This window comes from Salmo salar, chromosome 10, assembly GCF_965601325.2.
Source record: "Salmo salar chromosome 10, fSalSal1, whole genome shotgun sequence".
Lineage (NCBI taxonomy): Eukaryota > Metazoa > Chordata > Actinopteri > Salmoniformes > Salmonidae > Salmo > Salmo salar.
In genome coordinates this window covers 22,892,866-22,920,724 of record NC_138300.1, presented here as the reverse complement: position 1 = coordinate 22,920,724, position 27,859 = coordinate 22,892,866, and the positions used below count along the sequence as shown (strand labels likewise).

At 44.7% G+C, this 27,859-nt stretch overlaps 2 protein-coding genes and 1 long non-coding RNA gene across 3 annotated transcripts; 2 read left to right on the top strand and 1 right to left on the bottom strand.

Moving 5' to 3' along the window:
* Positions 1-133: 133 nt before the first annotated feature.
* peak3 (PEAK family member 3) lies at positions 134-8,567 on the bottom strand. Its single transcript, XM_014216387.3, has 4 exons — positions 8,236-8,567; positions 7,759-7,928; positions 6,687-7,228; positions 134-2,005 (listed from the first exon to the last, which is right to left on the bottom strand). Exons 1-4 carry the CDS (start codon positions 8,316-8,318, stop codon positions 881-883), a joined length of 1,920 nt encoding a protein of 639 aa, XP_014071862.3. The 5' UTR covers positions 8,319-8,567; the 3' UTR covers positions 134-880.
* On the top strand, positions 1,761-15,134 carry LOC145858572 (uncharacterized). Its single transcript, XR_014378998.1, has 2 exons — positions 1,761-1,970; positions 13,328-15,134. It is a non-coding gene; the product is annotated as an uncharacterized LOC145858572 (long non-coding RNA).
* A 1,327-nt stretch (positions 15,135-16,461) lies between these two features.
* On the top strand, positions 16,462-18,466 carry org (oogenesis-related gene). The gene is made up of 7 exons (XM_014216901.3): positions 16,462-16,642; positions 17,058-17,138; positions 17,328-17,556; positions 17,647-17,792; positions 17,964-18,071; positions 18,173-18,211; positions 18,370-18,466. The coding sequence occupies exons 1-6, from the start codon at positions 16,592-16,594 to the stop codon at positions 18,191-18,193; spliced, it is 636 nt and encodes a 211-aa protein (XP_014072376.3). The 5' UTR covers positions 16,462-16,591; the 3' UTR covers positions 18,194-18,211; positions 18,370-18,466.
* The last annotated feature ends 9,393 nt before the right edge of the window (positions 18,467-27,859 follow it).

The window sequence follows — 27,859 nt, the reverse complement described above, 5'->3', positions numbered from 1 at the left end:
GTACTAATTTCCATGTGTAGTACTGATTTTCCCCTTCCCCATCCACTACAATCATCATCTCTAGGATGTACAATTTATGGTGAAAATGTCTGCTGCATATTCATGTTATATTTTCTTGGCTATTTCAAGTTGATTTTCATGTTTTATATTGATTTGATTTTAATGTGTGCATGAACTTTGATTTCTAGTGTTGATCCACTTGACTGAAATCTGCATGTTATAACAAGTGCCCGAATAAAAGTGCTCACCTTAACAAGTGGATTTTTGCCTTATGGTTATGTGTGTAGGGATTGGGGAAAGGGCATTGAAATGTGTGTAAGCACGTGTACCAGAGTTGTAGAAGCATCTGTTTAAACTCGATCAGTCGGTGTTGAATTTAACCTAATGCACTTTAAGTTGATATTTTAAAATCTTCACTGTGATCTAATGGGATCCATGAAAAGTTAATTTTTGAACACCGTGCATATACATTTGATTTGGAGCTGATATCTAATTTTCTCAACATCCTTGGTGGAAACAATGCTGTGGAATTTTTTTTAATAAGAAAGCAAACCTTTTATGCATTCCAGATGTTCAAGATAGAATCTGACAACATGACCGTTTCAAATCATCCACATTTTACATTAGATTAGAGCAGGGTATCCTTAAGTCTGTCCTGGGACTCCACCTGGGTGTACATTTAGTATTTTGCCCTAGCACTACACATCTGATTAAAATCAAAGCTTGAGTAGTTATTTTAATCAGCTGTGTAGTTCTAGGGCAACAAACAAAACGTGCACCCAGGGGGGGCCTCGGGACCGAGTTTGGGAAACCCTTGATTAGAGGAGCATTAATTCAAGCAGTGGACTTCAATGAACAGATATGAAACAGACATGAGTAATCACAACTTCCTGTCCACTGTGTTGTGGAGTCCTAGTCGTCCTGTGGCCCTCATCACAGTCTCAGAGTCAGTGAAGGAGATGTACTGTAGACACAGGCAGTGCTCCCAGTCCAGACTGGGCAGGTCCTGGATCAGCCCTCTCTCTGCCAGCTTCAACATCAGAAGGGCCTGCTTGACTGACAGCCAGTTGTGCAGAGTGAAAGGCATGGTGGGATTTACCCTGAAGAGCTCAGCACGTGGACCCCAGAGCAGAGCCTGCAGGACCCCCACTATGTCTGCTATCTGTAGCCCACTACTCCCATCCTGAAGCCAGGAGGCTAGCTGGAGAAGCCCTGGTAGATATGGGGAGCTCTGGAGGGCGCCATCTGAACTCTGTGTATGTTGAGAGGGATCATTGTCAGAGAGGTACAGGCAGTACTCTAGCAACACTCCAAACTGAGACTGTATGGATGGAGCAGCATGAGCAGACTGAAAGAGACTGGGGTCACTGTGACTGATGTGATTGGTCAATGCCACACGAGGGGTTCCCGACTTTCTCCATAGCTCCTGAATCTCTCCTTTTATCTTCTCTTTTTCATTCTCCAATAACTCAATTTGTTCACTTCTTTCACTTTCTTCTGCTTTGTCTGCTTCTGTTTCCCCCCCTCTCTCCCTTGGCCATACCAGCAAGATGCCTTGAGCCTTCAGCTCAGCGCAGGTGGCTGCATTACTGCACAGGTGTTGTAACCCCAAGGCTAACTGTAGCAGCAGAATACTCAGTTGCCTTTCATACACTAATGGTTTAAAGCTCTGCAGGAACCTTCCCTCTTCTACAAAGTCTTCCAAAGTAGCCTGTGGTAAGTCTCTCTCAATTGTCACTGCATATCCCTTGAGCAATAGTGAAGCAACTGTAGGCCCACTGCTCTCCTCAGACTCCGCTTGACTTTGATCTGCCTCAATTCTGCTCTCATCTGGTGATTCTGTCCCTGTCTGATCAGACTGTGAGGAGTCTGAAGTGGTTGTGTTTTTGGTTCCAGGTTCTTTCTCCAGTGCTGGGCATGATGGGAAAGATACAATGACCTGCTGGATGTTGACATTGGGCGGCACTGAGGTAGGTTGAGACAAGGGGCCAACTTCACTGCTTACCTGGGAATGAAACCAGGGAGGAAATTAGAACATCCAAAAACCTTTCACTTCCTTATCAAGGCTTAACCAACTTTTAATGTGACTTTCTCCTCTACCGTAAATTCCGGACTATAAGCTGCAACTTTTTTCCCAGGCTTTGAACCTCGCGGCTTAAACAATGACGCGGCTAATATATGGATTTTTCCCGCTTTCTGTGATGTGCTCAGTTTTTTGGCGGCATGAAGCTTTCATTAGACCAATGAAATTGCCGAACGGGTAAAGGTCAAACAACTTTTTTATTTACTGTTTAGATTAAATCGAGCGCTCTCAAACTTCCCATCATTCTGATTACGGTAGTCATTTTGTCACCCTCATCATGGCAAAGACACGGAGAAATGCATATGATGCAGCTTTCAAGTTGAAGGAGATTGATCTGGCTGTTGGAAAAGGAAATAGAGCTGCTGCACGGGAGCTTGGTCTTAATGAGTCGATAAGACGTTGGAAACGGCAGCGTGAGAAATTGACTCAGTGCAAAAAGACAACTAAAGCTTACTGCTAATTTTTTTGTTTTTGTTACAAGCCGTGTTTCGTTAAAGCCTATTTATTTTTGTTACAAGCCGTGTTTCGTTAAAGCCTGTGTAAAGTTAATTTGTTTCAATGTACCGGTAGGCACCTGCGGCTTATAGACATGTGCGGCTTATTTATGTTCAAAATAATATATATTTTTTAATTCAGTGGGTGCGGCTTATATTCAGGTGCGCTTAATAGTCCGGAAATTACGGTATTGTACAGTCATATCCGATTCATTCACAGTTTTACAAAAGACCCCTAATCTAAAATTAGGATTCCCATTAGCTGCTGCTAAAACAGCAGCTACTCTTCCTAATGCTAATAAGCCTTTCTAAGCCATGGATGTTTGCTGTTGTCTGTACAGTCTGTTGGGTTGCTCAACACCCGGTGACAGTTCAGAGGAAATGTGTCACTGGAGTCGGGGGTTGCCAAACTTGCTATATAATGGTGCAGAACATGACTGTTGCTTGTGGTAGAGCTTAGAAATGAGCCCTTTGCTTGATTATCTCTTATCTTTGGCTTTTGGCCTTATCGTGGCTTTTTACATTTGGTGCAGCTGTGGTGCATTCTACTTGACTTTTGCATTGCGCACATAACTCAAGTATGAATACTGCTTGAGCATGATGCATAAATTGCACAAACTTATTTACAACCACAGACAGATGCTCGCACTAAGACCACACTCAGTCAGCTGTATAAGGAAATAAGCAAACAGGAAACCACTCACCCAGATGCGCCGCTCCTAGTGGCCAGAGACTTTAATGCAAGGAAACTTAAATCAGTTCTACCAAATCTCTATCAACATGTTAAATGTGCAACCAGAGGGAAAAAAATTCTAGATCACCTGTACTCCGCACACAGAGACGCGTACAAAGCTCTCCCTCGCCCTCCATTTGGTAATTCCGACCACAACTCTAACTTCCTGATTCCTGCTTACAAGCAAAAATTAAAGCAGGAAGCCCAGTGACTCGGGCTATAAAAAGTGGTCAGATGAAGCAGATGCTAAACTACAGGACTGTTTTACTATCACAGACTGGAACATGTTCCGGGATTCTTCCGATGGCATTGAGGAGTATACCACATCAGTCACTGGCTTTATCAATAAGTGCATCGAGGACGTCGTCCCCACAGTAACTGTACGTACATACCCCAACCGAAAGACATAGATTACAGGCAACATTCGCACTGAGCTAAAGGGCAGAGCTGCCGCTTTCAAGGTGCGGGACTCTAACCCGGAAGCTTACAAGAAATCCTGCTATGCCCTGCGACGAACCATCAAACAGGCAAGGCGCCAATACAGAGCTAAGATTGAATCATACTACACCGGCTCCGACACTCATCTTATGTGGCAGGGCTTGCAAACTATTACAGACTACAAAGGGAAGCACAGCCGCGAGCTGCCCAGTGACACGAGCCTATCAGACGAGCTAAATCACTTCTATGCTCATTTCGAGGCAAGCAACACTGAGGCATGCATGAGAGCATCAGCTGTTCCGGACGACTGTGTGATCACGCTCTCCGTAGCCGACATGAGTAAGACCTTTAAACAGGTCAACATACACAAGGCTGCGGGGCCAGACGGATTACCAGGACGTGTGCTCCGGGCATGTGCTGACCAACTGGCAGGTGTCTTCACTGACATTTTCAACATGTCCCTGATTGAGTCTGTAATACCAACATGTTTCAAGCAGACCACCATAGTCCCTGTGCCCAAGAACACAAAGGCAACCTGCCTAAATAGCTACAGACCCGTAGCACTAACGTCCGTAGCCATGAAGTGCTTTGAAAGGCTGTTAATGGCTCACATCCACACCATTATCCCAGAAACCATAGACCCACTCCAATTTGCATACCGCTCAAACAAATCCACAGATGATGCAATCTCTATTGCACTCCACACTGTCCTTTCCCACCTGGACAAAAGGAACACTTATGTGAGAATGCTATTCATTGACTACAGCTCAGCATTCAACACCATAGTACCCTCAAAGCTCATCACTAAGCTAAGGATCCTGGGACTAAACACCTCCCTCTGCAACTGGATCCTGGACTTCCTGACGGGCCGCCCCAAGGTGGTGAGGGTAGGTAGCAACACATCTGCCACGCTGATCCTCAACACTGGAGCCCCCCAGGGGTGCGTGCTCAGTCCCCTCCTGTACTCCCTGTTCACCCACGACTGCATGGCCAGGCACGACTCCAACACCATCATTAAGTTTGCAGATGACACAACAGTGGTAGGCCTGATCACCGACAATGACGAGACAGCCTATAGGGAGGCGTCAGAGACCTGGCCGTGTGGTGCCAGAATAACAACCTATCCCTCAACGTAACCAAGACTAAGGAGATGATTGTGGACAACAGGAAAAGGAGGACCTAGTACGCCCCCATTCTCATCAATGGGGCTGCAGTGGAGCAGGTTGAGAGCTTCAAGTTCCTTGGTGTCCACATCACCAACAAACTAGAATGGTCCAAACACACCAAGACAGTCGTGAAGAGGGCACGACAAAGCCTATTAACCCTCAGGAAATTAAAAAGATTTTGCATGGGTCTTGAGATCCTCAAAAGGTTCTACAGCTGCAACATTGAGAGCATCCTGACTGGTTGCATCACTGCCTGGTACGGCAATTGCTCGGCCTCCGACCGCAAGGCACTACAGAGGGTAGTGCATATGGCCCAGTACATCACTGGGGCTAAGCTGCCTGCCATCCAGGACCTCTACACCAGGTGGTGTCAGAGGAAGGCCCTAAAAATTGTCAAAGACCCCAGCCTCCCCAGTCATAGACTGTTCTCTCTACTACTGCATGGCAAGTGGTACCGGAGTGCCAAGTCTAGGACAAAAAGGCTTCTCAACAGTTTTTTACCCCCAAGCCATAAGACTCCTGAACAGGTAATCAAATGGCTACCTGGACTAATTGCATTGTGTGCCCCCCACCTCCCCCACCCCTCTTTTACGCTGCTGCTACTCTCTGTTTATCATATATGCACAGCCACTTTAACTATACATTCATGTACATATGTACATACTACCTCAATTGGCCCGACCAACCAGTGCTCCCGCACATTGGCTAACCGGGCTATCTGCATTGTGTCCCGCCACCCACCCACCCACCACCCGCCAACCCTTCTTTTACGCTACTGCTACTCTCTGTTCATCATATATGCATAGTCACTTTAACCATATCTACATGTACATACTACCTCAATCAGCCTGACTAACCGGTGTCTGTATGTAGCCTCGCTACTGTATATAGCCTCGCTACTGTATATAGCCTCGCTACTTTATATAGCCTCGCTACTGTATATAGCCTCGTTACTGTTTTTCACTGTCTTTTTAATGTTGTTTTTATTTCTTTACTTACCTATTGTTCACCTAATACCTCTTTTTGCACTATTGGTTAGAGCCTGTAAGTAAGCAAGCGTTTCACTGTAAGGTCTACACCTGTTGTATTCGGCGCACGTGACAAATAAACTTTGATTTGATTTGGAATACTGCTTGAGCATGATGCACAAACTGGTTTACACATAGAGTAGGCTGGGCTGGACCTTGCCTTTTGGGGGCAGGGGTAAAACATTTAAGTGGCCCCCCCTCGTGATGGCAGAGAGTTTTTGCTGTAGTTAATTTCCTGCAATTATATACAATTTGCCATGGTGTGGAGAGAAGATTTTGCAATTTTCTAACACATTTTATGCAATTCTACAAATTGTGCCATGGGGCGGAGAGAAAAATGTGCAGTTTTACAGCGAACTTCCTGCAATTCCACAAATTTTACCACAAGGTGGAGAGATATTTGAGCAGTTTAAAAACACATTTTCTGCAATTCTACACATTTTGCCATGACTTATGATATCTGAGTGAGAGAGACTAACAAAATCAACGGGGCCCACTGGTGGTCAGGGTCCCTGGGCTCGTGCCCTGTCAGTAATTAAACCATGATTACTAGCTACAAGTTTAGATACCTGGCCAGACTAATTTACAATCTAATGACAAAACTAATTGTGAAATTGCACCTTGTGTATTCTACTATTCTAACTCTCAACAGAGTTCCTAAAAACATTTAAAATAATTTGGGTCGAGGGCTCCCTAGCGGCCGCTTAAATCACTAATACCCTGAGATCATAAGCATAACCTTACCTTAGCTGCGATTATCCTCCCTGGAAACTTTGGGCTATGCAGGCTGTAGTACAGTGAACCTGCTATCTGCTTGGGCTGGTAGTTTTCACACAGTAGGAAATCTTGGGGCTGAAACGCAACGCCTTCACCGGACACTCTCATCAGGAGAACCCCAGCCTCCATGCGCTGTTCCATACTCCTCAGGAACAGTAGGTGGCGATGCTGAATACCTTGAGAAATGTCTCCCTGGTTGTAGAAATTGCTGAAGAAGTAGGGAAGCTGTTCATCAGGTGTATCGAAGTCCAGTTGAGATAGCGGCTGCAAATTGAGAGGGCTCTTCTGGACTTGTCTTTCTTCGTCTCTCTCTACATGGGGCTGAGTGCCTGCGATGGGGACCAGCATGTAGAGAGGGTTGTCATAGTTTTGGTGACTGCAGGGTAGTGGGGAAAGGGGACACAGATAGACCCCTGGTAGGGAAAGGGTTCGAGCCAGCCTCTTCTTGGGCACTGGTGGTGGGGTGGTGCTATCTGAGAAAAACCTCTCTTGATGACAATAAGAGGGGTCTGAAAGATAAAGGGAAATACAGAACATGTAATAGACTTTCCAGAGAAGTCATTGCCTAGTTCCACACTTTGACTCTCTATGATTATCGAGAACTTCTTTAGAATAAGGTAGAGAAATAACAGAATAGTAATACTAAACTCTGCAACAACAAAAACATTTCAGCCAATGTTTATCTCAAACTGTTGTTGGATACGTAGATTAAATATTTGACAGGAGCTACTGTATTCAGTTGAGCTTGTGACAGACATGTGGACACATAAATGTTGTGGCTATGGCGGGTCTTTATCAGCATAGGCCTGGCTTCAGGTGTCACTTCCTCCCATTCAATTCACATGAGAAAAGGGAAGCAGGGCAAGAGACGACAAGGAAGGAAAATGAGAGGGTAAAATACAAGTGCTTTTTATTTAATATTTCGGCTGGGAAAAGCAAATGCCTAAAGAACTTATATCCTTATCCATTTTATAATTGAAATCAACTGGATAATATAATACTTCCGTGTCTGATAAAGGTAGATGTGTGTTGTACTCACCATAGCGCTGGTGTATGGGACACTGGAGTGCATGGCAATCAGTGGCTGCAGAGAACACATCTGTACAGGTAGAGCCCTGGTGCTGATGGGGTCCCAATGGGCTAGAGACACTCCCATCCCACTCCAGGTCCACACTGGAACCCATACTAGAGCCTCGCGAGTAGAGACTCCTGAGTGCACACACACACACACACACACACACACACACACACACACACACACACACACACACACACACACACACACACACACACACACACAATCAGATTCATTAATTGATCTGCTGTCCTTTGAACTAATTACCTAAAATAAGTGCATACAGTACAGAAGCTGAATAGCACTCAGATAGACTCTATGCAGTGTCTTGATAGTTTTTCTGACGAAGCTCACATTTAAAGGTTCAGACGAACTGTCAAGACGCTGCATAGAGTCTATCTGAGTGCTATGCAGCTTCTGTACTGTATGTTTTTGTCTTACCTGCGCTGTTTGATAGGCAACACTGGGGGTCCACTCTGTCTCTCTGCTCCCTGAGTTGCACAATCCATCGCTGCACAATCCATTGCCTGGTTACGGTGTCTCTCACTCAGAATAGCAGTCTGTCAAACTCAAATGGAACTTGAGGTCTCTAATATTATTGCTCAGGTTCACGTTAATATCCTCTCTCCCTCTCTTTCGCTCGCTCTCTCTCTCTCTTACTGTCTGTCTGTCTATCTCTTTCTCTCTTTCTTGTGAGAATGTAATTATCTGCTGTTCTGATCTTTGCAGTCTGAGGTTGGTACCGGAAAAGTAGTGCCTGTGTGAGGGCATATCAGTACTTATGCAGTAACCTCAACTACAAAATGAGGAAGAACACCAAAAAGACACCCAACTTCACACACTATTTTTTTTCTCTCACTTTCCTTTTAAGTTAGATCCATCACACACTTGGTCTCTGCCTCCCTGATCTCAAATCACATTTTTCTTCTTCAATGTGCTAGCCCCCAATTGCTTTATGATGCATCTTCTTGGTAAAACACGTGTGAATGCATGTTGTAGAGTCTTTTTTTTATCCCCGGGAGGCAATTCATTTAGTAAAAACAACAATTAAGCATAATGAAGTTTATGATCTGTGTTTTGTCAACCCTACAACTGTCTTATTGTAATTACCCGGACATTCAACGTGTGTGTGTTCATTATCATGAGACACTTAATGCATAATGTTTATGAGTGAGTGAGCCTCTGCGTAGGTCTGTGATAGAGGCTCATACGCACAAGTCCACTATGCGTGGTTGTGCAGCCCAGAGTGTATGCTTGAGGATAAGTGAGCAGCCCTGAAGTAGCCCTCTCTGATTAATAGAATGAGTGAGAGACAGACCCATGTTTCATACAATTACTTTCCATTTATCAGGTGTGTCATCATGATCACTCTAATTTTGTGGGTACTTTTAGGCCTATTAATAATTCTATTTGACAAACATCAGTACAGTTCATCTAGGGTTGCAGAGATTATTTGATTTATCATGGAGAACAGATTTGAAGCTATCTGGCTGACTTGTATTATATATTTATTTAACCTGTATTTAACCAGGCAAGTCAGTTAAGAACAAATTATTATTTACAATGACGGCATACCAAGAGGCAAAAGGCCTCCTGTGGGGATGGGGGCTGGGATAAAATAAAAATAAAAGTAGGACAACACACACAGCACGACAAGAGAGACACAACACTACATGAAGGGAGACCTACGACAACAACACAGCATGGCAGCAACACATGACAACACAGCATGGTAGCAATAGAACATGACAACAATATAGTAGAGACACAACATGGCAGAAGCACAACATGGCAGCAGGACAACATGGTAGCTGCACAAAAATGGTACAAACAATGTTGGGCACAGACAAAGGGAAAAAGGCAGAGACAACAATACATGATGAACCCAGATGTTTTTTGGGGGTCAAGTTTAAGGAGCTCCTTTAGCACCTCGGACTCAGTGGCCGCCTGCAGGGAGAAACTTTGTAGCCGGGCAGAGGAAAAGGAGGGAGGTGCATCGGGGCTAGTCGCATTAGAAGGGGTGGGAGATGAGGAAATGTTGGATAGGCAAGGAGGCATGGCTGAGTCAAATAGGAATCCTGACTTACATAAGTGGTGATTAAACAGCTCAGACATATGCTTCTTGTCAGTAGCAACCCCATCATCAACATTAAGGGACATAGGCAGCTGTGAGGAGGAGGGTTTATTCTCCAGGTCTTTCACCGTTTTCCAGAACTTCTTAGGGTTAGACCCACAGAGAGAGAATGGCTATTTAAAGTAACTAACTTTGGCCTTCTGGATAGCCTGAGTGCATTTATTTCTCATTTGCCTAAACGAGAGCCAGTCAGCCTGAGCATTTGTGTGCCGAGCCTTTCACCAAATGGTGCTCTTGAGGTGGAGTAACTCTGCCAGATCACGGTCGAACCAGGGGTTGAACCTGTTTTTAATTCTCATTTTCATTATGGGGGTTGTCTGTTAACAAAACCACTGAAAATATCAAAAAGAAGGTCCAAGCATCTTCGACAGAGGGGATCAAGCTGCTTCTATACCCATTTACAGAGGCCAGGTCATGAAGGAAGGCTTGTTCATTCAAGTTTTTTAGCAAGCGTTTATGACAAATCAGGACAGGTCATTTAACTGAGCAGCCATTACAAACACAGGCTGTAAAACAGTGATCATTAAGGCCATTAGAGAAAACACCAGACTGATACCTATCAGGATTATTTGTGAGGATACGTTCAAGGAAAGTAGCCTTTTCTGGGTGTTTGGAGTCATACCTTGTGGGATTGGTAATAATCTGAGAGGGATTTAGGGAGTTGTTTTAGGACTTGGTCAGGTGGTTTAAGCATGTCCCAGTTTAGGTCACCTAGCAGGACAAATTCAGACTTAGTGTAAGGGGCCAGGAGAGAGCTTAGGGCATTTAGGGTGCAGGCCAGTGCTGATGGTGGGTGGATGATAACACCCAGCAACAGTCAACAAAGAGCCATTTGAAAGCTTAATGCTTAAAACCAGCAAATCAAATTGTTTGGGGACAGACTTGTTGGAGACAACAGAGCACTGAAGCCGTTCTTTGGTAAATATTGCCACTCCACCACCTTTGGAAGATCTGTCTTGCCAAAAAAGGGTCTAACCAGAAAGGTTAACATCAGTGTTCAAAACACTCTTTCTTAACCACGTCTCAGTAATGACCAACACATCTGGATTGGAGCTGTGAACCCACACGTTCAATTGATACATTTTAGGTAATAACCTTCTAGTGCAGAAAACCTAGGCTTTAACGAGAGCAGAAATCAGTGAAGCAGATATCAGAGTCAGAATTGGGGAAGAAATCAGAGCACAAGTAGAACAGTAGACGGGCCAGGGTGTACATGCACATTTCCAGATATCATCAGCAGTAATACAATCAGGGCACGGCAGAGGACAGGGAGAGCTCTGCAGTGTTGATTTTTTATGACATTTCAATGTGCATCAGATGGCAACAAGATCCTATTGTACAGCAATTTCATCAGGTAACATGAATACAAAGCCGGCGAGATGTGGTTAGAATAGGATGGGAGGCCAAGAGTTCATGTAACCAGTAGAGTCTGAGTCGCGAGTGTGGGGGAAAAAAAATTCAGTCCCATGGTTGGGTAAACGATCAAGTTCATAGTCAACAAAGCATGCAGGAGTCATGGGGCAAATAACATAAAGCAGAAGAAAAAATGTCTACAGCTTGGGGCTATCCATTGTAAGTTCAAAGAGTCACTTGCCCCGACAAGATACCTTGAGAGTAGCTCTCTATGAGTCCAATATGCTATAAAAGTCTGAGATAAAATAAAAAAAATAGTAGGCTTAAAGTAGTTAATTAAAGTGTTTCTGAGTAAGCTCACGTAATAAGCATCACAAGTTAATTTGCCTACATACAATTATGATCAGTCCAAAGTCTACAGTGTGTGTGTATGTGCACTGGAGGCAAACAAAAGCTCAGGAGAGAGGGGGGAATATGGCGGGGGCAAGTCAGGGCAGATGTCGGGGAAAAGATCGCCGTGTGGGATCCAAGTAGCAATGCAGCAGGTAAGGCGAGTACATTTTTACATTTTAGTCATTTAGCAGATGCTCTTATCAGAGCAATTAGGGTTAAGTGCTTTGCTCAAGGGAACATCGGCATATTTTTCACCTAGTTAGCTCGGGGATTCGAACCAGCAACCTTTACGGTCTGGTTTTAGACCCCATTATAGCACTGAGACTGCACTTGTGAAGGTGGTAAATGACCTTTTAATGACGTCAGACCGAGGCTCTGCATCTGTCCTCGTGCTCCTAGATCTTAGTGCTGCTTTTGATACCATCGACCACCACATTCTTTTGGAGAGATTGGAAACCCAAATTGGTCTACATGGACAAGTTCTGGCCTGGTTTAGATCTTATCTGTCGGAAAGATATCAGTTTGTCTCTGTGAATGGTTTGTCCTCTGACAAATCAATTGTAAATTTTGGTGTTCCTCAAGGTTCCGTTTTAGGACCTCTATTGTTTTCACTATATATTTTACCTCTTGGGGATGTCATTCGAAAACATAATGTTAAATTTCACTGCTATGCGGACGACACACAGCTGTACATTTCAATGAAACATGGTGAAGCCCCAAAACTATTACTCCAGTGCTAGCCTCCCTACACTGGCTTCCTGTTAAGGCAAGGGCTGATTTCAAGCTTTTACTGCTAACCTACAAAGCATTACATGGGCTTGCTCCTACCTATCTTTTTCCGATTTGGTCCTGCCGTACATACCTACACGTACGCTACGGTCACAAGACGCAGGCCTCCTAATTGTCCCTAGAATTTCTAAGCAAACGGCTGGAGGTAGGGCTTTCTCCTATAGAGCTCCATTTTTATGGAATGGTCTGCCTACCCATGTGAGAGACGCAGACTCAGTCTCAACCTTTAAGTCTTTACTGAAGACTTATCTCTTCAGTAGGTCCTATGATTAAGTATAGTCTGGCCCAGGAGTGTGAAGGTGAACGGAAAGGCTGGAGCAACGAACCGCCCTTGCTGTCTCTGCCTTGCCGGTTCCCCTCTCTCCACTGGGATTCTCTGCCTCTAACCCTATTACAAGGGCTGAGTCACTGGCTTACTGGTGTTCTTCCATGCCGTCAATGGGAGGGGTGCGTCACTTGAGTGGGTTGAGTCACTGACGTGGTCTTCCTGTCTGGGTTGGCGCCCCCCCCCCCCTTGGGTTGTGCCATGGCGGAGATCTTTGTGGGCTATACTCGGCCTTGTCTTAGGACGGTAAGTTGGTGGTTGGAGACATCCCTCTAGTGGTGTGGGGGCTGTGCTTTGGCAAAGTGGGTGGGGTTATATCCTGCCTGTTTGGCCCTGTCCGGGGGTATCATCGGATGGGGCCACAGTGTCTTCTGATCCCTCCTGTCTCAGCCTTCAGTATTTATGCTGCAGTAGTTTATGTGTCGGGGGGCTAGGGTCAGTCTGTTACATCTAGAGTATTTCTCTTGTCTTATCCGGTGTCCTGTGTGAATTTAAAAATGCTCTCTCTAATTCTCTTTCTCTCTTTCTTTCTCTCGGAGGACCTGAGCCCTAGGACCATGCCTCAGGACTACCTGGCATGATGACTCCTTGCTGTCCCCAGTCCACCTGGCCATGCTGCTGCTCCAGTTTCAACTGTTCTGCCTGCGGCTATGGAACCCTGACCTGTTCACCAGACGTGCTTGCTGCACCCTCGACAACTACTATGATTATTATTATTTGACCATGCTGGTCATTTATGAACATTTTAACATCTTGACCATGTTCTGTTATAATATCCACCCGGCACAGCTAGAAGAGGACTGGCCACCCCTCATAGCCTGGTTCCTCTCTAGGTTTCTTCCTAGGTTTTTGGCCTTTCTAGGGAGTTTTTCCTAGGAAGTTTTTCCTAGCCACCGTGCTTCTTTCACATGCATTGCTTGCTGTTTGGGGTTTTAGGCTGGGTTTCTGTACAGCACTTTGAGATATCAGCTGATGTACGAAGGGCTATATAAATAAATTTGATTTGATTTGATTTGGTTACTGGCCCGAACCTGAGGCTGAGTAGGAGAGGAGGCGTTAAACCCTACTTGGACATTCAGTCTTTGGGACGTGGAAGGTTGTTGTAGTGCAGAGAGGGATTAGAATTCATACAGTTATAATAATAGCACACTGTAGGCCTATTGGTTAGCATGAATAGATTTAAACAATAAGGCTTGTAAGGTCATACAATTACGTAGACGCTCTTATCCAGATCGACTTACAGGAGCAATTAGGGTTAAGTGCCTTGTTCAAGGGCACATTGACAGATTTTTCACCTGGTCAGCTCAGGGATTCCAACCAGCAACCTTTACTTGCCCAACGCTAGGCTTCCTGCTACCATACTTTCTTACTTTGCAGTAAGCATTATTCTGAAAATGAATATCTTGTTCCATTATATTATTGAAATATATTAGGTCAAGTGCTCTTCAGACAAAGGGGTTTTGTGATCTGTTTTTAGAAGTAGGTTTCATCTTTCATCTTTATTCCACAGTGAGGCACAATTCCTCTTTATGATCTATGAGAGAGGAGGCATAATGAGTATCAGTAGAAGGTTGCAGAGTAAACATCATTAGGCCCTAGTGTCCTTTCTCTTAAGAGCCCCTTCATATGCTAAGAGCCACAGAGAACAGGGTCTCCCTACCTCACATACAGCCGATGTTGCATCAGCACACATTGAACAACATGCACTTCAGCTTTACAGACTGTTGGACATGTGGCCCATGCAATCTCTCATCTGGAACAGATTGAGTTGCTGTCAATGGTGTGTACGGAGGCGAAGTCAGGTGCAGGAGATCAGAATGTTGTAAATAGGCGCACTTTAATTCCGGTCAAAAAATGACAGCACATAACAACATAAGCGTGCCAAAAAACACAGAACTTAACAAAAGTATAGCGCCTGACAATACCCACATAACAAGAAACAATTACACACAAAGACATGGAGGGGAACAGAGGACTAAATACATGCAGTGTGATTATGGAATGAAAACCAGGTGTGTATGGAACAAGACAAAACAAATGGACACATGAGAAATGGAGCGGCGATGGCTAGAAAGCCGGTGACGTCGATCGCCGAACGCCGCCCGAACAAGGAGAGGAGCCGACTTCGGTGGAAGTCGTGACAGTTGCTGAAATACATCCTCCTTTTATGATATGTAACTTTAAATTGTCATCTGAAGAGTGTAATAAACCATTGAATATATTCAGGTATTATATGTGTTGTTAATGATAGTGTATGGTGGATTAGGATTTCTGTTAAATTCAGTTGAGAGGATTAAGGTTTAGAATACGCCCCTTAAATAAAACATACAATTTTGTATCACATTACATTTTTTTGTCATCTTTGAATTTGTTCGGTCGGTAAGGCTAGCCATAGCGGGGATCTACAGTATAGTATTCTGGATTTCATGAGATATTGAACTGTCTTGAGAGGAGAATGTTTATGAAAGGCTTCTTCAAGGCATTTCAACAAAAAGATTAATTCAGGATCAGCTTTCATATTCATACAAATGTTTCAGTGAGGAGGTGGAGGATGAGCCTGAGGAGATGGTTCGTAGTATCTCCTCCTTTGGCGCTGCTTCAGTCTGTGAGATACTATATTCTATGGACAGGCGTTGGACAGTAGGTGACCGTCTGGAGGCATTGGGTTTAATGTGAATGGCCTGTGTCGTGTGGTGGATGCTGTCTTTATCCTTGTGTAGGCGCCAGAGCCCAGCTTGGAAGAGCAGAGCCTCCTCGTTGGCCATCTGAGGGCTCTGACTCAGGGCGACATAGCCATATGGTCTGGTGACCTTGGCAAGGTGAGGCAGAGACAGGGCAGCTCTGGCGGTCGGGTCGGGCCAGTGCTCATTCTCCAGGAAGGCACAGGGGTAGGATCTCTCTCTGTGGAGGAGAGAACGCTGGGGTGAAGGGGTCTGAGATGGTCCAGTGGGCTTTTCGCTCAGGTGAAGACCCAAAGCTGGATGATGGCGATTTTTCCCAGTCGACGCTTGTTTTCTTGTCTTCGATTTCCCAGTTGTCGTGAACGCACGAGGTCCCAGTTATTTTGAACGTGGCAAGTGTGTGCTTAAATGTGACGTGTCTGCCTAGTGGCGGAAGCTCTAACCAAGTTTGGTTATCCCTGTTCAGATGGATGGACACCACAAAATATAATAAACAACTTACTGTTTACGAAATAAAAACAAAACAAAGCAATAATTTCCCTTGTAAATATTATAATTAGTAGTTGTCATTTTCGTTCAGTTTATTCTATTTATTCAATTCTCACATTCAATAACATTAGGCTGTTTACACAGGCAGACCAGTTCTGATTATTATTCCACTAATTGTTCTTTTGACCAGACAGATCAGTTATTTTGTCACTAATTGGGCAAAAGATTAGAACTGGGCTGCATTGCCTGTGTAATGCTGTGTTCACCTGCTAGTCGGAACTCTGAAATGGCCGACTTGCTAACTGGTTAACTAGTTATACACATGCCGCATTCAACGAGTTAGCAAGTCTGACATTTCTGAGTTTAGTTCCGACTAGCATATGAACAAGGCATATTTTGCCTACTGTATGTGACAGGCTATTGTCGGCCTATCTGATGTTGGCCCATACCTTTCTACAGACGCTGCCATACTTGATTATTTCGCTAATTAGTGATTCGATAATTGGTCACAGTTAGCCTAATTTTTTGTGTGAGGTGATTGGCTCATCTACTGCTATTCCGGGGTTCATAAGAACACTGATCACATATCGCTGTTATCGACATCCTTCCAGTCCTGTCTCCACACTGACCAGTATGACCTCTGAATGTGGCGTCACCATTGAACAGGACAACCACGGTGTTGAGGTAATATGAGCAAATTATGTTTGTACTCCGATGAACTTGACTGCAACTTTTATTGTTGAAGTTGTCTTTAACTTGCTAACATCTTGAACTCTTTGCGGCGGGAGACTTTGAACGCTTACTAGCTTCTGTTGCATCTGTTATCAAAAGTGACTGCACGCTAACGAAATGCTCTGGGACACCCCTTTAACGACACGAAGTGACTTCCGTAGCATGTTAAGACAGAATTTTCGCTAACCAATTTCTTAACCTGTATCCTAACCTACGTTAATTGTCCTAGCCTGCTATGAAGGTACATTTCATATCGAAGTTGCGTGAAGTGTTTCCTCAATGCGCTAGCTAGTTAGCCATCTGGCTGCACACCTTGACACTTTTTTTTATTTATTTAGGATTTAACTGACTCACTTTACCTTCACAGGACAAAGTTGTGGTGAAGAGAGACGGTGTGTTAACTACTGTACTCTGTCGCCTGTCACAGTTTTGGCCAGTCAGACTAGCGGTAAGCATGTTTGACATGTTGGGCATGGGATGGTTGCGGTTCAATAGTTTTAGTGCCCATAATTGGCCTCTATAAATGTCACCTCAATAGTCCCACAAGCACCTGTCCTCACTTTGCATCTGTCTTGGATATGTGAATTATGGCTTTTAAAGCTCAGTGATTTAACTTCCTATTTTCTCCTATCTGCAGATGCACGCTCTCCGTGGGTTTTGGTGGCTGTTGGGTTTCTCCCCTTCAGATGAGAAGGCATTTGTTGCTCCAGAAGAGGATGACAATCCTAGTCCAGCCCGCCACTGTCTAGCAGGCCGCAAGCGTCTGCGTCGAGCCACACGCATCCTGTTGGCCATCCTGCCTCGCCGTCTGCAGAGCGCCCTGGGCTACCCTGTGTGCACCAGCATCGGCTGCGCCGTATCCCCAGGCATGTATAGTCATGATTTCTATATACAGCATTGAGACGTGCTTGAAATGGTATGGGGGAATTCTGCTATTCATTTGGGTTCTTTTTCAGAGGTGCTTGGCTCCCCCACTAAGCTCTGTGGGAAAGGCAACAAGAGGAAGCAGGATGACATTGACGCTGAGGAGCAGCAGACGTGGGTCGAGGCCCTCTCTCAGGAACTAGCCGATGAGGAGCCTTCTGTTGATCCTGACTATGAGGTGGGTTCTCCTGTTATGGTTTCCTTTGAATGGGCCTAACCCTTCATCTCACATGGGTAGTATATTGGCTCTAAAATGCATGCGAGCATTAAACTCATTCCTTCACAATTTCCCGTGGCACATTGAATTGATTTTATACTTGACTAATCCAGACCTTTCTTTTTTTGACAGCCGAGTGCAGTGGATACTGACAGTGAGGAGTATAACTCTCGCAATGACACAGAAAGTGACATTGATGTTTCAGAGAAGGGCGTAGTCGTGATCGACGACCTTAAAACGGTACAGAGTGAGCGTCTCGTTGTAATGGCCTTTCATCATTCTGCAAGAATTCTGACTAGATTGGCTTTGAATCTAAAGTGTTCTTTTTGCTTTGTTTGCAGAATGTTCCTCAAATGGCCTAGTGGAAGGTGGCATTTCAGGTACAGCTGGTGTGACAAACATTTACTTGTTTTTTTTTTAAACAGACATGAGGGTCAACCTATTTATAATCCTGATACGTTTGGACTATTTATATTAATGTTTATGCCTTCTATGGCCCTCCTGTAAATTGACATCAGTACTATTTATTGTTCCTTAGGTGCTCCGCCTTCACTTTTATCACCACCTGTAAGCCTCCAGTGCCAATGTTCACTTTTGCTTGTTTGTACTTTAGTAAATAAAAACATTCATCTTTATGTGCAGGTTTATTGTGCTTAATAGCTTCAGACATGCAGTGTCATAACTGACCAGGAGATGGCAATACTGTATTGTTTTATCCTGAAACATCTAGCAGTGTTGACAAGTGGATGGTTGTCACCATATGTATGAAAACACAAGAGGTTCATATGTAACACCTGTACAGTGAGTTGCTGCTTGACCCCCTAAGTCTAAGTTAAGTAAGATCCCAGTTGGGCTGCATGAGTGACTTGTACACTAAGGCCTGTTCCATCCAGTCTACTTCATGGATGCATATTATAACAAATTGCTCTACTTAATGAATTTGTAGCCTGATCTCAACCAGTTTATATTTCCAATGGATATATAATTGCAAGGTCCTGTGGCTAGTTTCTAGGTTGGCTGTCAACTGTTCAGTGCATGTAATGATGCCACTACCACCCACAGGATAAAGGAGCCACTCATTATGCTGACCTCTACTTTGACAGTCTACCGTGCCGCATACCTTTGCCCATCACCTTTTACGCTTATGAATATACATGATGCTAAAAAGATTTAAACTGCTTTGTGTTCCTGCTAAAATGCAAGATTGGTTAACTGAGAGGCTCTGAGGTACTTGTCTCACAGGACAGGGGGTCAAAGAGCACATGCCCATCCAGGGTGCCAAGCTCTAGGCTGATGAGGACTGTGGTCAATGCAAGAGGGGTGGGTAGGAGATGTAGAGCACTTGAAGCCTCTTCAGTGTATTCCCTGTGCTCGCCTGTTTCCATCTGCTAGCCGTCTGCAGTGGGAGTCTTCGCTCTACATTTTCTGTCGACTCAAACATGAGCTGTGAGTGCACACTTAACATGCAGTAGACATTTTTCATATGCAATATGAAACCGAGAACCAAATTTGTCTTCAACTTAGTTATAGTGAAAAATGTATACTGTAGGTTTAACAGATGTTTGGCAGAACTTTTTCAATTGCTTTACTATGTCTTGGGCTTTTTCCCCAGTGATCTTCAGAATAGAGCTAGACATGACCTTGAGAATTGGAATGAATTTAAAGCTGATTGTTTTTGGATGTTGGTAGGGAGAGAGGATAGGGGGGTGGCGTTGCTGCTATGAGGGGAGCAGTGCATGCTAAACACAAAGCAGATGTTTCTGGTGCCTGGGGATTCCCTTGGCTCTCTGGGTGTTTGAAGTAGAGCCTGCTCAGTCTGGTGCTCCACCTGTTTCTAGTCAGCTATGGAGTCTGCATGGCTTTACACCACCAGCACTCTCACCCTGCTTTTCAACTGCAATGTGCTTTGAAACAGCACTGGGAAGGGTCATGTGTGAAAGTCCATGCATAGTTTCAGCTGTGCAAGGTTATGTGGGCAATTATTCTAGTGTGCTTTTGTGACACTGTCCCCCTAATGAATTAGTGTGACAAGGTAATCAGTTTACATACTGTGTGTTTGCACTGGTTTTAATGTCTTACATGATCCAGATGCTCACACTAACTGCCATACAGGATGCTTAATGTAGAGGCACTGTTCAGGCCCCCTGTAACTTGGCACAGCACACTGCAGCCATCTGCACATTGTCACCTTGACTGACTGCAGGTGCTGCCTGTGCCCCATGCACTCTGACCTGTAGGCTATTATCTGCTGGATTACAATGTGACTGTCAGGCTACAAAGGTCCTGGTGCTCACTCTCCCTGTCTCACTATTTTGGTCTTCTCTTTCCCTACACACCTCTCTCACAGGGCTTCACCTCCCCCTAATGACCAGTAGTCCCCTTGGCTTTAAACAGCCATCAATCATCTGTGTGAATGTTTTATTGGGTGTAAGGAGGGACTGAGACAGTCCTCCCTGAGCACACAGAGCCCAGAGGCTAGGAATGGCACTGGCTGGGTAAAAAGGACCGGGACAAATGCAGAGAATTAACATTTTCGTCCATCAATGTTGATTTAAGTGCACTTGCGTGATGGGACCCTCCAGAGATGACTAGCACGGTTACCTAAGGACCTTGTCACTCACAATCAGGCCACCAAAGATGGCGGTGTCCTTGATTTAATCCCAGTCTCCCTTATTCCAGCTAGAGAAACTGGGTTGAAATCAAAATAATCTAAATGCACTGAAGGCCATTAGACTATCTGGGTTTAGCTTAACCACGTGCTTCTAGTGGCTATCATACCTTCATACAGGAATAAAAGGTCTAGCTGTACTTTCAGTCCTGAAAGTAGCTGGTCCAATGTAATCAGTAACACCTTTCCCCCTCAGCCTGACTCTGTGATCATAAGAGGACACTGCCCCTGCTGCATACATTCCAGACTGAGATTCTTTCAAGTTGTTAATGAGTGAAGTATGAATGCATGGATAATGTCTAAACTGTCTGTGTATCAAAGGGCTGCGCAGTAGCACACACTGAGGCTCACAGTTTGAGAGTGGAGACGGCTTGTTAAGTCCCTATATTTCCCAATTAGGGCCAGATGGCCTGTTCTGATTGTCATTTGCTTGAGTAGAGGACAGACTCTTTGATTCAGTATGCCCATAACACCTGCAGTTAGTGTCACTTTGATTACATCATGCTGACTTTATTACAAGATAATTGAGAGGACAATTTATGACATGTTGCTCTTTTTATCCCTTGTACATTTAAACTGGTGTAAAATAAAAAAGGTACCTCAAACAATACTGTTTCGTTCTTTTTGGACTTTCACCATGAATAATGTATAGAGACCTCTTGCTTGTAGCTTACAACTTCTGGCCTCGGATCCAAACATCAAACTAGCTCCTATTAATCTGATGGCCAACTACAGCCATTTTAAAACTGCATTTAGACAGGCTTTGCTGGGATTACACTGATTAACATACGCAGCACCACAGAGTGCAATGCAATCCAATTAGTTACTAGATTACAATTTCGTACTGTATATGCTTATGGATTAGTGATTTGAAGGTGCTCGTCGCTCCAGAATGTATTGCAGAAAGATGAAGGGAGAGCTGGGTAGAGATACATCATCCAGAAGATCTCATTCCCTCACTTTTTTTTTTCACATAGAATATGATTAATTGATGTGCAATGTGACAGCCCGGTGTAGGACGCTAGTAATGCAATATTAATGGGGTGGATACTGATGTCGATAGCCTGTCAGTTTATGACCATTTGTCATGAAGTGCCCTATTCCTCAGTCTACGGGGTCTATGCAATATAAACAAAGGTAATGCAACGCCTGTGGGGTATTCTAGAGCTGAAGCTCAATCTACTCAGGGTTTTCTAAAGCTAGACAGCTTCAGTTAGCTTCATATTCCAGCTCAGGCTTCAGCCGTACTACAACGGTGGATATTGCTCGTCCGCCTGCCGCTCACTCTAGCAAACTTGTAACTGCGCGTGCACGTCACACGTGGCTAGTCGAACGCCGAACTCTTCATTGAGACAATGCTGACACATCAATCCATGGGCGTGTCAGTGGCACTTTTTAATTTGTGCTGAACACTTTCATTTAGATATCTTGCAAATTCAGCAGGCTATGGTGTGAAATGAGGCTTTTAGAAGTGCTGTCTTTATTTTAGCGTTAATGCCGCCTTTGGTGCATGTACGTAGTGTAGGGCTCTGTAGTGAGGGTTGTATTCATCCCCTACAGCCCTAAGATGATCTCTGCCTGACAGCCTGGAACTGTACACTAAGGATGCAGTGACGGGGATGGTAATATTCAGAGTGAGTGTTTAACCTTCCCCTTTAGTCTTCCTGAAGTCACCACAATTCCAGTTCACTTACATCAGCCTATAGGGAAGACTCGTCGTTGTTGGTTATCAGGCCTGCAACCGTGGTGTCGTCAGTGGAGTTGATGTCATGCAAAGCCACACAGTTGTGGGTGAACAGGGAGTACAGAAGAGGGCTGAGGACACACCTCTGGGGGGGGGGGGGGGGGGGGGGGGGGGGGGGGGGGGCTGGGCTGTGTTAAGAGTGTGGAGGAGGTGGTGTTGCCAATCCTCACAGCCTGTAGTCTGCCCATCAGGAAGTCCAGGATTCAGTTGCAGAGGGTGGTGTCCAGACCCAGGACTCTGAGCTTGGTGTTGAGCTTGAAGGGAACAGTAGGGTTGAATCCTGAACTGTAGTCAATGAACAGCATTCTCATGTACAATGGGGAGAACAAGTATTTGATACACTGCCGATTTTGCAGGTTTTTCTACTTACAAAGCATGTAGAGGTTTGTCATTTTTATCATAGGTACACTTCAACTGTGAGAGACAGAATCTAAAACAAAAATCCAGAAAATCACATTGTATGATTTTTAAGTAATTAATTTGCATTTTATTGACATTTTATGACATAAGTATTTGATCACCTACCAACCAGTAAGAATTCCGGCTCTCACAGACCTGTTAGTTTTTCTTTAAGAAGCCCTCCTGTTCTCCACTCATTACCTGTATTAACTGCACCTGTTTGAACTCGTTACCTGTATAAAAGACACCTGTCCACACACTCAATCAAACAGACTCCAACCTCTCCACAATGGCCAAGACCAGAGAGCTGTGTAAGGACATCAGGGATAAAATTGTAGACCTGCACAAGGCTGGGATGGGCTACAGGACAATAGGCAAGCAGCTTGGTGAGAAGGCAACAACTGTTGGTGCAATTATTAGAAAATGGAAGAAGTTCAAGATGACGGTCAATCACTCTCGGTCTGGGGCTCCATGCAAGATCTCACCTCGTGGGGCATCAATGATCATGAGGAAGGTGAGGGATCAGCCCAGAACTACACGGCAGGACCTGGTCAATGACCTGAAGAGAGCTGGGACCACAGTCTCAAAGAAAACCATTAGTAACACACTACGCTGTCATGGATTAAAATCCTGCAGCACACGCAAGGTCCCCCTGCTCAAGCCAGTGCATGTCCAGGCCCGTCTGAAGTTTGCCAATGACCATCTGGATGATCCAGAGGAGGAATGGGAGAAGGTCATGTGGTCTGATGAGACAAAAATAGAGCTTTTTGGTTTAAACTCCACTCGCCGTGTTTGGAGGAAGAAGAAGGATGAGTACAACCCCAAGAACACCATCCCAACCGTGAAGCATGGAGGTGGAAACATCATCCTTTGGGGATGCTTTTCTGCAAAGGGGACAGGACGACTGCACCGTATTGAGGGGAGGATGGATGGGGCCATGTATTGCGAGATCTTGGCCAACAACCTCCTTCCCTCAGTAAGAGCATTGAAGATGGGTCTGGTTGGGTCTTCCAGCATGACAATGACCCGAAACACACAGCCAGGGCAACTAAGGAGTGGCTCCGTAAGAAGCATCTCAAGGTCCTGAAGTGGCCTAGTCAGTCTCCAGACCTGAACCCAATAGAAAATCTTTGGAGGGAGCTGAAAGTCCGTATTGCCCAGCGACAGCCCCGAAACCTGAAAGATCTGGAGAAGGTCTGTATGAAGGAGTGGGCCAAAATCCCTGCTGCAGTGTGTGCAAATCTGGTCAAGAACTACAGGAAACTTATGATCTCTGTAATTGCAAACAAAGGTTTCTGTGCCAAATATTAAATTCTGCTTTTCTGATGTATCAAATACTTATGTCATGCAATAAAATGCAAATTAATTACTTAAAAATCATACAATGTGATTTTCTGGATTTTTGTTTTAGATTCCGTCTCTCACAGTTGAAGTGTACCTATGATAAAAATGACAGACCTCTACATGCTTTGTAAGTAGGAAAACCTGCAAAATTGGCAGTGTATCAAATACTTGTTCTCCCCACTGTAGGTGTTCCTCTTGTCCAGATGTGTTATGGCCGGGTGAATGGCGATGGATATGGAATCTTCCTTGGATCTGATGGAGCGGTAGGATAATTGGAGTGGGTCCAGTGTGCCTGGTATGTTGGCCTTGATGTGGGCCATGACCAGCCTCTCACCAGGGTGAGTGCGATGGGGCGATAGTCATTTGGGCATGTTACCTTGTTTTTCTTGGGCACTGGGATGATGGTGGTCTCCTTGAAGCAAAATCAAATCAAATGTATTTATATAGCCCTTCGTACATCAGCTGATATCTCAAAGTGCTGTACAGAAACCCAGCCTAAAACCCCAAACAGCAAGCAAAGCATGTGAAAGAAGCACGGTGGCTAGGAAAAACTCCCTAGGAAAAACTCCCTAGAAAGGCCAAAAACCTAGGAAGAAACCTAGAGAGGAACCAGGCTATGAGGGGTGGCCAGTCCTCTTCTGGCTGTGCAGGGTGGATATTATAACAGAACATGGTCAAGATGTTAAGATGTTAAAATGTTCATAAATGACCAGCATGGTCAAATAATAATAATCATAGTAGTTGTCGAGGGTGCAACAAGCACGTCCGGTGAACAGGTCAGGGTTCCATAGCCGCAGGCAGAACAGTTGAAACTGGAGCAGCAGCACGGCCAGGTGGACTGGGGACAGCAAGGAGCCATCATACCAGGTAGTCCTGAGGCATGGTCCTAGGGCTCAGGTCCTCCGAGAGAAAGAAAGAGAGAAAGAGAGAATTAGAGAGAGCATATTTAAATTCACACAGGACACCGGATAAGACAAGGGAAATACTCCAGATGTAACAGACTGACCCTAGCCCCCCGACACACAAACTACTGCAGCATAAATACTGGAGGCTGAGACAGGAGGGATCAGAAGACACTGTGGCCCCATCCGATGATACCCCCGGACAGGGCCAAACAGGCAGGATATAACCCCACCCACTTTGCCAAAGCACAGCCCCCACACCACTAGAGGGATGTCTCCAACCACCAACTTACCGTCCTAAGACAAGGCCGAGTATAGCCCACAACGATCTCCGCCATGGCACAACCCAAGGGGGGGCGCCAACCCAGACAGGAACACCACGTCAGTGACTCAACCCACTCAAGTGACGCACCCCTCCCATGGACGGCATGGAAGAACACCAGTAAGCCAGTGACTCAGCCCCTGTAAAAGGGTTAGAGGCAGAGAATCCCAGTGGAAAGAGGGGAACCGGCAAGGCAGAGACAGCAAGGGCGGTTCGTTGCTCCAGCCTTTCCGTTCACCTTCACACTCCTGGGCCAGACTATACTTAATCATAGGACCTACTGAAGAGATAAGTCTTCAGTAAAGACTTAAAGGTTGAGACTGAGTCTGCGTCTCTCACATTGGTAGGCAGACCATTCCATAAAAATGGAGCTCTATAGGAGAAAGCCCCAGGTGATGATTACAGCCTAGGACTTGAAACGGTGCCTGACTAAGGCTCGCAGCATCATCAAGGACCCCACACACCCCAGCCACGAGCTGTTCTCTCCCTTACTGTTGGGCAGACAGGCTCCGGAACAGTTTCTATCTACAAGCCATCAGACAGCTGAACACTTGAACTGGACTGACCACCTGCTCTGATTCTCTGCACCTTACAACACACATTCATGCTACACACATTCATGCTACACAGACACATTAATGCTACACACATCACAACTGCTGCTACCAGACTCATTATGATTTCTAAATACTGTGCAATTTTTAACTAGCCCCCCAATCCCCCCCTTCCCAAAACACGTCTAAATATTGCACTATAAATTGTTCCTTCCTGTATTAGACTTATGCTAAATTATTTATTGTATTCTACTGAGCCATTTACTTTGTTTGTATTATTTCTTATTGTTTTTGGAACCTGCCAGTAAGCATTTAGTTGGATGGTGTTTACCATGTGTATCCCATACATATGACTAATGAAACCTGAAACCCCTGTTCTGTCTGTGCACAGGAAGTAGAACTGGCCATTTCCCAGTTGCCTGAGCGATGCTGGGAGACAATCGATAAATGATTCAACTCATGACAAATATGGATTTCCCCTGTGGCCCTGTACACACAGTGACTGCCCAAAGTTTTGTGTTTGAGACGAGAGCATAGCCTTAGTTTTATCTGATGGAGCTGGGGGAGAGCATGTGGAGGAGTGGAGTGTTACACTCATGTTTCAATAACCTCATCGAGAGCTGGTTTTCACTGCCCTAGGGTCTGGAGATGAGATTTCTGATTGGTCTGCCAACAGGAAATTAAACTTGGATGATGTGAGATTTATGTGTGGATGTTTCTCCGTGAAGCAAGCAGAAACAGCTTCTGTTTCTGACAATCATTTCAAAGGACGTAGGCCTATGCCATCGGGAAAATAAAATATTCCACAGCCTTATTGCTTTGTAGCTTAGAGATCTCCTTTCATAATTTGTTCACCAAAAGACTCTTGTGTTTAAGTTTTCATCTTGCCTTGGCTAGCAGTTGACATAACAGCTATTTATTTCATTGTGCAGCCAAGAGAGAATTTATGGCTCCCTAAAAGCGTGATGATATATACTCTGGAAGGCCAAGACAATCTATATTATCTCTATGCTTGTGTGCTCCCAATATTGGTATTTGTCATCTTGAATAGAATTAATGCTCTGCCAGTCATGCTATTTGTTTTGGAATGGGAAAATGATGACAGATACTAAGACTTAAACTACAGACTTCAGAACCAGGGAGCTATCGGGGTGAGTGTAGCAGTGTGTTTTTGAAGCACTGTGGCCCATAGAGAGACAGGAGGAGTTTGAGGCATCAGACTGGCTTTTTCTGTGCTCTGACTCCAACAGAACTTGACAACTCAGCCAGGGTCCTTACGTAAGAAGCCGTGGGCAGTGGGCTCTGAGCAGGACTGTTGAACCACTAGTCATGAAAACGAGTCCAACTACCTTCACTCACAACAAAACAAACCATAAGCTGCAAATAAGGAAAATAATGTTGAAATGAGAGGTTTCATAATGGCAGCTATTTTCATGTTCGTTTTTCTTCTATGAAATGTAGTTTTCTGAGGTTGGTGTCATTCAGAGCACTGTGCTCTAACAATACAATAGCTGATATACACTGAGTGTACAAAACATTAGGAATGCTCTTTCCATGTCATAGACTGACCAGGTGAATTCACGTGAAAGCTATGATCCCTTATTGATGTCACTTGTTAAATCCACTTAATTAAATCAGTTTTGATGAAGGGGAGGAGACTGGTTAAAGAAGCATTTTTAAGCCTTGAGACAATTGAGACATGGATTGTGTATGTGTGCCATTCAGAGGGTGAATGGACAAGACAAAATATGAAGTGCTTTTGAACGGGGGTATGGTAAGTGCCAGGCGCACTGGTGTGTGTCAAGAACTGCAGCTCTGCTTGGTTTTTCATACAGTTTCCCGTATCAAGAATGGTACACCACCCAAAGGACATCCAGCCAACTTGACACAACTATGGTTGTGTCAAGTGTACAAGACACAACTAATGTCTTGTACACTGTGTATAAACTAGAAACACAAAGCCATCTTGCCCAAGGTTTTATTATGTATAGCAATGCCCACAGCAATACCTAAGCAGCCATTGAAAAGTGATTTAGTTGTGCTTATGGATGATGTGAGAACAGTGTGGATCTGAGCCAGCAACCCTCTGCTTAAA

Excerpts from the sequence above, each read along its gene's own strand:
- peak3 (XM_014216387.3), bottom strand. The coding sequence starts at position 8,318 with ATGGATTGTGCAGCGATGGATTGTGCAACTCAGGGAGCAGAGAGACAG. Across the intron at positions 7,929-8,235 it reads TTGCCTATCAAACAGCGCAG|GAGTCTCTACTCGCGAGGCT; the intron begins GTAAGACAAAAA and ends GTGTGCACTCAG. Across the intron at positions 2,006-6,686 it reads GGAGGATAATCGCAGCTAAG|GTAAGCAGTGAAGTTGGCCC; the intron begins GTAAGGTTATGC and ends TTTCATTCCCAG.
- org (XM_014216901.3), top strand. The coding sequence starts at position 16,592 with ATGACCTCTGAATGTGGCGTCACCATTGAACAGGACAACCACGGTGTT. Across the intron at positions 17,139-17,327 it reads TTTGGCCAGTCAGACTAGCG|ATGCACGCTCTCCGTGGGTT; the intron begins GTAAGCATGTTT and ends TCCTATCTGCAG. Across the intron at positions 18,072-18,172 it reads TGATCGACGACCTTAAAACG|AATGTTCCTCAAATGGCCTA; the intron begins GTACAGAGTGAG and ends CTTTGTTTGCAG.